Consider the following 10,506-nt stretch of genomic DNA (forward strand, 5'->3'; position numbering starts at 1 on the left):
AGAAAAAGGGAGAAACTAATATGCACACTTCAACATTGACTAAAGCACAGTAAAGAAAAAACATAGGAAGCCTCCACAATAAAAATGCTTCCAATAGTGCTTTAATTCACATGTTAATCTCAAGTCATATAAATGTCTTTCCTGCCTAATTAGCAACTCGGTGCTTCCATCCCATGGGACACTGTCCCTTAATCTAGACCTTACTTAAATACATTGTAAACTACATCCAGAATTTCACTCAGTAAAAATACAAAAAAAACCCAACATAATTTTCAAACACTTCACAAACTTTATGTTAGAATACTTAATGAAGAGGGAAAAAAGCCACAAAGTGACTTATCTTGCCATTGATCCTCAGCATGGGCACTTAAATACAAAACTGTTCTATTTGGCCCCTTTAGCAGTTTTCACAAAGTTGATGTAAGTTCACATTACCAATCAGTGTTAACACATTAAATGCCTTCTCATAGTTACACACCTTTAGCTATGTGTCTCTCTCCATGTATACGATCACAGAGAAAAAAAACCTCAAGTCCATCCATTGGAACCACTCTGACATATTTAGTGAGAAATAAATACTGGGGAGTATTGAAAACATACCCAAAATTCCCTTGCAACTACCTGACAGCACACACACAAAAAAATAGCATCTGTGTTTCAAGAACTAATTCCAAGAAACAGAAATAAAAGAAAACAATAGCTAAGTAAGACCACCATTAACAGAAACAACTTAAGCATCAACGCTCTCCCGAGCTCATGCAGACAGAAGCAAGATAAGAAAATTGAGGATGTTTCTCTCACCTTGGAATAAAAATGCTTTGCTGGCATTGTGTAGTCCTGACACTTGTGTTACCCCTAGGGTTGTATTCACCAGATCCAGCTCTGTGATGATATCAATTTGTAAGTCAGGATCCATTCCAAATCCTACAGCTGTTAGAGGCAGAGAGAGTTAGATCAATTTTTATTTTAAATCAGGTAATGGAAAGAATAGAGAAGAATATCTAGCACAGACATTTCTAGTACCTTCCCAGTCACACACACACTGTACACTGTAATTACTTATAAGACAGTAACTGTGCTGCAGGAAAGAGAAGATATTCTATTCCAAGTCTTTCAATTAAGCTATTTCCGTCCCAGAGATTTTACTGTGCACGTGTTAAAACATTCTAAAACCGATACATTTATCCAGTATCTTCAAAAGATTAAAGAGTAATAAATAAAGAAAAGCATAACCATGACAGAGATTTGCAGCAATCCTCTCTTGGCCACACTATTTCCAGGGAGATGTAAGGACTGAAAACATCTCTCACATTTCCTGCCTGGCTGTGACTAACTGACCAGGCCCACAGCTCATCACCTAAATGTAATCCATTTTCCCAACTGGACCAAAGGAGCATGGAGAAGATACAGCAGCAGGGCAAAGAACACCCTCCTGTACACTAGGAGCCTTGGGTGACTCACCAAGGTATTTGATGCTTCTTTTGAAGCATACCTTTGCTGTTGCCAAGGCCCACATTCACTCACTCCAAGCAGCTGCAGCACCTCTGGGCTGCCAGAGCACCTACTGGAAAAGCAGAAACCTGAACCTGAAATTCATAAAGGCTTATGCCCAGGAAAAGCCTGGGTACTCTTCAATCTGGCAGGGACCTGATGGGATTGGCATAAAAGACACAGACTCCAAGAGTTTGAAAATGCTATGTTGAAGAGTGCAGGGCAACTTGATGGTTAGCACACCAAATTCATCAAACATACCTCATTTTTTCTAGGGATGGGAAGAGAGCAGCCTAACCTCAGTGTTTCTCTCAACACAGCAGTAAGAATGACATGAAATCTGTGCCTGAGACACAGGTCAAATATCTCGTGTGGAATCCAAACACTTTCCTAATTACATTTTTCACTAACATCATTAGTAACAGGCTCCAAGAATGAAATCCTGACACAGCTGAAGTCAATGCTAAAAGTCCCATTGACTTCTATGGAGCAAGGACATTACCTGTAAAGCACGTCCAGATTGATTTCCTCTAAGTAGACTTCACATTCAGGTCTAAATTGATTGATTTGTTATTCCAGGACTATACTTCTGGATCATTTAAGCAGCAAGTACTCTAGTTTGATTCTTTGAAAGGCTCTGAGAAATTACTGAGGTGTACAGAATGAATAAGAAGTTATGTATACTAGTCATAAATCTTCTGTACTCCAGAACTTTCTCTTTTCCTCAAGGAGGAAAAGTTGATGGAATAACATGTTGTACTAACAGAGGATTCTACTCCACAAGGGACAGAGCATTAAAAAATACTGAAAATACAGCTTTAGGAGGTCTCTAGCAACCTTACTCTACAAGGAAAGTTAAGATCTAGAGGCATCTGATGGAACTGAAGCTCCAAGAGTGCTGACATATCCACACACACAGTGCTTACACAAGGATATGGGGATAAACACCTTTTTGTAGAAAATTGGAACTGGGAGAATATTAGAAAACCCAGATAAGCTTCTCCAAAGGTAAAAACTTCCCAGATAATCAGCAACATCATCAGGCTTTTTGTACAAACTTTTAACTTCCACGATAGGCACTCAGGCACTGAATGACCACAACTGACACTGTCCACACTGGTGGACTAAAACCACCTTCCCCTCCTCGAATAAAGGCCAGCACCAAAAGAAGAAAGGACTTGTTACTCTTCTATCGTTTTCATTCAGCAGAAAAGCAGCACAATGTAAATTGTGTGAACTTACCTATGAGCAAAGACAAGTGTTTGCCATCCCTGTGAGAAACTGAGTATGCTGTCCCACATTAGAAAGGGGTTACATCTATTCAGATCAGCAAGAATCTACTAATATGAAGGGAGGTCAAGTAAGTACTAAAACTTGCTCAAGAGAAAGGACAGACTGTGTTCAGCAAGACAAATCTCAAACCCATTAAAGTAAGTGAAAGTTCTGTCACAGCCATCAACAGGGTGGGGACAGAAACCACAGCGAGCAAGTATAGGCACTCCCATAAATCACAGTAGCTCCACTGCTCTATTAAAGCTGTTTATTCCACCCTGAATACCCAAGGCTCAACAAGTATACATCACTGTAGCTCCACAGGCTTCGATTTATGCCAACAAAGGATCTTGTGTGACAGCTTCAGTGTGTTCTCTTCCAGCTTTTAAAATAGTTTGGAAAGCAGAGACCGTTTCTTGTGTGACAGTAACTATTTAGCAAGAGCCTACACTCCTTTAAATACCTAGTCATTTGCCTAAGCTGGGTCTTCAAATGGCAGCAGGCACTCAAATGCCGAGTTAATAATTAATAAACAACAAATCAGCATCTTCAGTATGATAACCAAGTCTCCTTTTCCCCTGTGGCCTCCCCCAGTCTATCAGAAAGATACCACATGCGTATCAGCCACGCTTGTGTCTAGTATTTAATGCTGTCTCTCTCCAGTGGAACAAGTAGCTGAAAATGCCATCTCTTTCTGAAGTAAAAATTAAGCATCAAGCAGTCTGCTCTCACTGGAGAGCTGTGCAATGCTTGGGTCCGATTCTGGATGATGTTGCTTTCAATTCCTATTTAAAGTAATTGGGCCATTCCCCTTAAATCAGTGGCTTACACAAGCAACAGTCCAAATGCTTCAGGCAGGTGGGCGGGAGTAGAAATCATCTCAGGACTTGGTGGATTCAGCCCAATGTGAACTGAAGGCACTACAGTAGATTAGAGGATTAAGCCATATAATTATGAATGATGTCACTAGGAAATCCCTAAAAGAAATTAATTCTGCCTTACAGCTCTGACAGCTTTTATTCTCTGGTTCTGCCTTTATCACTTACACCCAAGCACCAGCAATCATGCCATGCTCCATCTAGCTAATGTGCAGCCATGCAACATATGCAGCACATTTATAATCTCCTCAGCATGTGCAACATGCTGTTTGGGGATGGAAAAACTTTTACTTAAAGCACACGCAATACAATCAAGCCATTTGCACATATGCACGTGAAACCAATAAAATGGTAAAGAAGAGGCTCTGGAAGAGGCATTTTGCTCTCTCCTCTCACAACTTCGATGGCAATTGTTGCACACAGACAACTTTCAGAGTAGTGGAGTTTTGGGTCCTGTTGACCATTTAAAATCTGTATGCACTATCAGGGGTAACAAGACTATGAAAGGGACAGGTGGTATTTTCTTCCAACTATTTTTATGCCGCATCTCTCTGCAGATTTTGATGAGGCTATAATTACTATAAGAATTTAATTATAAAACATTAATTCCTTTGCACTTTTGACAATTGTGCCGGGTGGTTTCCCTGAGAACAGCACCACGGAGAAACCTGCCCCTCAGCAGCTCCAGCCGAGGAGGAACGCTACTCGGGGACCAAGAACAAAGCCTTCGCAAGGAACAAGAAGCGATACCTGGGTCGCGTAAGGCTGGAGAGATAGCTGAGCCGGCACGGCACCGGCTGGAATAACGTGCCGGCAGTCGCATCACGCCCATACCGCCGCGCCCCCCGCCCGGTACCGCGGACAGCACCGCGCACCGCCCAGACACGGCCCCGGCCGCCCCCCGCGCACCGCCCGCCCGGACCCGCGCCGGCCGCCGTTGCTGCGCTCCCCGTCCCCGCGGGGCGCAGCCCGCACGCCGCTCTCGCAAAACTTTCCCACGCCTGCCCCCGGCCCCTGCGGAGCGGCCGCCCCGCCGGGAACGAGCCCGGCTGCGCCCCCGCGGAGCCCCGCGCCCGCCCCGCTCGGCGCAGCGGGGGATGCCCGGCCCCGCCGCGGCGGCGGCCGGCACGGCCGGGGCGGCTCCCGCTGCCACCGCCTCCCTGCAAAGTTTCCGCCCGCCGCCGGCGCGCCCCGGGCGGCGGCCCCGGCCCTCGCTCCCCGGAGAGGAGGCCGGGGCGGACCCCACCCCTTCTACGGACTCCGGCCCCGCGGCCCCGGCCCGGCCCGGCCCTCACCTGCCCCGGCGGCGGCCGCACACGCCCAGAGGAGCAGGAGGAGACCCATCGGCGCGGCGCGGGCGGCGGCGCCCGCTCGCTCCCTCCCCGGCCGCCGGCAGCTGCTGCGGAGCCGCACCGAGCCCAGCGGAGCCGAGCGCAGCCTCGATGCGCGGAGCGGCTCCGGCTGGAGGCGGCGGCGGCTCCGCCCGCTGCCCAGGCGCGGCCCCGACGCCCCCGCAGCGGGGGCTCCCCCGCCCGCCCCCCGCCGTGACGCGCGGCCCCCCCGGGCCTCGCCAGCGCCGCCGCCCGGTCACGGCCGCGCTCCGAGCGGAGCGGCCCCGGGCGGGAAGCCCCGCACTGCGCACCGGCCCCGCTCCCGCAACGGGAACCCCCCGAGCGAGAGAGGCCCGCCGCCCGCTGCGGCACGTCCGGGCGGGTGCGGGGTGCGCGGCGGCTCCGGAGCACCTGCCGCTTCTTCCCGTGCCTAAGAATCAACCCTCATTAACTATTTACTCTTAGTAATAATTTATGCCACGTATGAATAAACAAAAAGAAGTTCTGAGGTATGATGCAGAAACCTGGGCCGTTCCTCGGCTTCTTGCATGTCCTTGCTCAACTCCCTTAACTGCGCATTAAGCCTCTAACGTGTAAAAGGGAGGTAAAGTATTTAAAGATACTCCTGAGCCATGTGAGAATCCGCTCGGATAGTTGTTCTAAAACCTGTCTTCAAGTATTTCTTTGCTCCAGCCTTTTAATTTGGCTTGGTGCTTGGCAAGGAGCACACTACCACATGCCTCTGTTACATGCAATACTCTCCCTGCAGAACACCTGATTTAATTTCGAAGGACAGTTTACTGGCCCCAGATGATGTTCCCACCCTACCGAACAGGAGCAGAGTGAGATTTCCAGTTGATCTACAGTTGCAAGCCCCAGGATCATCCTCTCTTCTGCTTCCCCTCATCGTGATTTTGTGCTGCACAGTGCAAATTCCAGCCATCTTCAATGCTAAATAATAAGCTGTACATTTGGACAAAGTTAGGATGACACCATAAAAATCACGCCCATCTTAGGGGTGCAGTTGGATTCATACACATTTACATTGGCAAGAGCAAACAGTCTGACTTGGTTGCCTAATTACTTAATTAGTGAGATGTCTGGAAACAGCTGTTCCTGGCTGCCAGCAAGGTAATGCACTCCAGGAAACCTCTGGGGTGGCCACTCAGAAAGCACATCAGTAATTTATCTCCAGTGTATCGAAACAACTTTTTTTCTCCAAATGTAACTTTGCTTCTTCCCTTTGGCTAGGGTGCCTCGCTGTCAGCCACTGGGCAAGAGGAGGGGTACACACATGGTATACAAGAGTGTGTGGCTATGCACAGATATTCTATATAACCATAGCAACAGGAGAAAGAGGCAATGGTACCTCAGCATGTGAAGACACACCCCTCTATTCCATCTGGTGACATCAGGGTTCTGCAGAGCAGTTACTATCTGATTTTAGAGATTTCGTTTTGGGGAACAGGTCTGTATATCCAATTCCTGTTAGCTTAGATCTGTTTGTGCTTATCTGGTAGTAAAACCAGTTTCTATCTAGACACCAAACTGAATCTAACACAAGTTTTCCATTTTCCACTTGATGCAGAACCTTAAGTGGATAAACAATTTAAACTGGTCATAGATAGATTCTCAAACTGATCTGTTTAACCTAAGCCTGGATTAAATGCTGTTTATAAAAAAATTACTGTAGATACATGCAAAAATTTGCACCATGCTACCAGCTGTAAAGCACGGTTTCAAACACATCTTGAGCAATTTCATGGAAAAGAATATCCTAACCATTACACAAGCAGCTTGGTAAAAAGTGCTCTGAAAAAAGCTGGTCCCACAGTTGTAGCTCTTCCTATAGTCCAGCTCAATGCCTAAATGATCACACATTTGGAGAGCACATATGGAGCTGTTCATATGGAGAAAGGATAGGGCAAATGGATGGAAAACAAAAAATCCCCTTCTTGCAGCCAACACTACTCTTACACCTCCCCTAATGGCAATAAATCAACCCTTTATCACCAGAAAATCTGACTTTTTTTATATGTTCTTATGGGAAGTATAAATAGCTGAAAAGCCTGACTTCCAAGTAAGAATTAAAAGTGTGTTCCTGAGTATTCCTAGAATAAATAAAAAAAAAAACCACAAAAAAACAAAACAAAACAAAACAAAAACAAAAAAAAACAGCAATAAAAAAAAAACCTGAAGGTACTTTTGCAAGAGTGAGCATTTGTCCTGGAAACTGAGCTGTATTTCAGCTCAGATAATATTCCTGTGAATATTGTTCTTGCACTTTTCACTGGTCATTGAATGCATCTTGGTTTTGACCTAAATTATTGTGAAGTTGCTAACTGTGTGGTGTTAAACTGTTAGTCCTGCCAGCCACAGAGCTTGTGACATTTTGTGGTTTGAGGAAGGATTTTTGAGTAGGCCCAATGTCTCTCTGAACAGCTGTAGGGCTGCCTGCGTGCCACAGCTAAAATGCAATTAAAAGCGCTGCTACTGCAAGGGTGTCTGAGTATGTGTGGACTCAGTTGCCACAAATGCTGGGAAACAGCAGTGCTTCTACCTGGGGGGGGGAAGAGAAGAGAAGAGAAGAGAAGAGAAGAGAAGAGAAGAGAAGAGAAGAGAAGAGAAGAGAAGAGAAGAGAAGAGAAGAGAAGAGAAGAGAAGAGAAGAGAAGAGAAGAGAAGAGAAGAGAAGAGAAGAGAAGAGAAGAGAAGAGAAGAGAAGAGAAGAGAAGAGAAGAGAAGAGAAGAGAAGAGAAGAGAAGAGAGAGAAGAGAAGAGAAGAGAAGAGAAGAGAAGAGAAGAGAAGAGAAGAAGAGAAGAGAAGAGAAGAGAAGAGAAGAGAAGAGAAGAGAAGAGAAGAGAAGAGAAGAGAAGAGAAGAGAAGAGAAGAGAAGAGAAGAAAGAAGCCCACCTCTTGTAGCTCGTGGGGTAGAAAACCTCCTCGATTCACAAATTAGGCTCGAGTCCCCGGAAAGCCTGGCTCCGGGGTGACACTTGGGATGCATACGAGCAGAGTTTGCTTTGCCGCCAGTAGAGGGCAAGAATTAGCAGCAACACCTACACCTGAGTACTGTGAAGGAGAATAGGTGGAAAGGAAGGGGGATTACTGTATGCCATGCTTGCCTTACCCACTGACAAATACTTGTAAAGGACTATATAATCAGTTCAGCAGGCTAAAAGTACCCACTTTAGGGTTTACAATTAAATAAGTAACTAACAAATCCATCAGAGTGAAGCCTTAAGAAGAAAAATCATTTCTCTACTTCTGTACCCAGTCATGGAGCAATACTTACAGCTCCTTTTTTAATTATTTTTAATTCCCAAACACATAGTTAGCTAATGTTTGAAGACTGAGAATCTAAACTAAACTTTACAGCTGATTAATCCCTTGGTATAAGATGTGCCCTTCAACCTCCTTGCTGACCGTAGGAATTTCAGCACCAAAAGAGTAAAATTATTTCAGACTAAACACATTTGTAAGCAGTGTAGTAGAACATGTGCCTGTCTTCCAGCTGTTAAGTAACATGCATTGGTTTAAATTGTGGCCATAGTCAGTCCATACAACCAAGTTAAAAGGACATGGATTTTTATCTGTTCCCATGTGTTTAAAGATTTGATGCAGTAGATGCCTAATGGTGACAGCAAATGACTGTCTCTTACTCCCAAAATCAATGTGTTGTATCACTGACTTACACCTGGTGACTCTGCGAGTTTGACACATTCCTCATGCCTCAGTTTTTCCTCCTGAAAAGGGCATTAATGGCACTCAGCTTTCTCTCAGGACTCTCAGCGAGCGATGCTCGCTGGTAACTTCACACTTCCCCAAAATGAAATCCGCCTGCACAGGTAATGTGCAAAGAATGACAGTAGTCTTCCATCACCAAGTCCTACCACCTCCTTTACCCACACATGCACATTTCAGAGAAACAGGAGCTTAAAGGCAGAACAAAGTGAAACATCCTGCCACTCAGCTACAGAGCAGTCTTCAGGTTCAGACCCTCGCCTGAAAGGAATCATGCTCTTGGCACAAGTATCTCTTGTGATACCACTTTTGATGACACATCGGGACATCGTTCTTCAGCTACTGTATTTGGGGAAAGTTTCTCAAAAGCTCATGTCTGCCAACTGTGAAACAGGTTGGACCAGTACCATTTCCATAGCAGGCTGGGAAGGGAAAAACCTGCTTTCCAAATCAGTGTTGTGGCACATGGCCTTACCACGTGGCAGAAATTCAAACACAAGGTACAATACCACTAGAAGCTGTTCCTTACACTTTCCTTCTTCATTTGCTCCTCCTTTCAGCCTCCCTTTTTCATCTCCAGCAGATACGAACCTCTCTTGTTTCTAACAGTTTAACAACCTTTAGGATAATTGAATTGATAGGATAAGAAGGATTTAAACAAATCCAGTTGGTCCTCTGTTAAGCAATCAATTGTTCCACAAGGTACAGAACACTCAATAGTTAAGAAACCAGCCATTTAAATGATACTTGTTTCTGCAGCTGTGCAACATCCCCGTTTCCCAGGAGGGCTGTTTCCAGCTGCTGCTCAATGTTTCTAACAATCAAATGGATCAATTATGAAGACACCTTAAGTCTGTGTGTTAAGTAAGAATGATATTTGTGGTGTTTATTGGGTGGGGAAGGAGGTGGTGGGAAAAGAGACATTTCATTCACCAGGGAAGTTGATGTCATTTCTGTTTTAAACACTGGACATTTATTTAGAGTCTTTAGAGCCCATACATTATTGAATAATTTTAATTTATCACATTCAAATATATTAAGCAAATATATAATACAATAAATTGCATTTGTACACATAAATACAAAATTGAGGTAGGGCCTCAAGAATAATGATTTCTGGAATTAACAACATACAGCAACATAATATGTACTACATGAGATACATATGATGCATTCTTTGTAACAATATATCTTTTGCACATACAGCTAATGAAGAAATTGTAATGATCTGGTTAGGGTACAAATCTTTATCCATAGGCAGCAGTACCCCATAGAATGCCTGTAAATATATATATATATTTATATATGACATTACGCAAGTAATTAAGATTTAACCCATCAGCGATGGGTCCGTAATAAAGTGCCATAGGACACAGGGAGCAAATTCTCAGCTGGTGTAAATTGTCACAGCTCCAGACAAAGCTGTGACAATTTTTACCAGCCAAGTATCTACCTTACAAGGTAATACTACATAATATAAAGGACAGGTAAGAACATGTTTTAGTCAATTTTCCTAACAATGGAAGATAGCTATAAGGCAAATGGTTACCTGAAGATGTATTTAAATGTTATGGGCAAATAAAATATTGCAAGCATTAAAATCCAACCTAGTTCTCACATTATAATAAATCCCTCAGGAAAACCTTCTCTCTTTGGTGATAGGCTGCCTGAGGGTGACAAAGGCAGAAATCCCAATACCTCTCCCCTCCTGCCTCAAGTCACCCACCTGAGCCCCTCAGGAATATCAAGCTCTGACCATTTTCAGGTACTTTATGTGCACACCACCTAAC

General features: G+C 44.6%; 1 protein-coding gene across 2 annotated transcripts in view; it reads right to left on the bottom strand.

The window, feature by feature from the left end:
- The window catches only part of NELL1 (neural EGFL like 1), a 291,050-nt gene extending 285,954 nt beyond the window's left edge, over positions 1-5,096 (bottom strand). The window contains exons 1-2 of one of the 2 annotated variants that reach the window (XM_053944628.1): positions 4,937-5,096; positions 802-930 (exon numbers count right to left, since the gene is read on the bottom strand). In XM_053944628.1, coding sequence (XP_053800603.1) covers positions 802-930; positions 4,937-4,985 — 178 coding nt within the window. In that variant the 5' untranslated portion in view covers positions 4,986-5,096. The remainder of the gene's footprint in view (positions 1-801; positions 931-4,936) is intronic. The other variant, XM_053944627.1, reaches the window with a different exon arrangement.
- Positions 5,097-10,506: the final 5,410 nt, after the last annotated feature.

The sequence above is a fragment of the Vidua chalybeata genome, chromosome 6, assembly GCF_026979565.1.
Source record: "Vidua chalybeata isolate OUT-0048 chromosome 6, bVidCha1 merged haplotype, whole genome shotgun sequence".
NCBI lineage: Eukaryota > Metazoa > Chordata > Aves > Passeriformes > Viduidae > Vidua > Vidua chalybeata.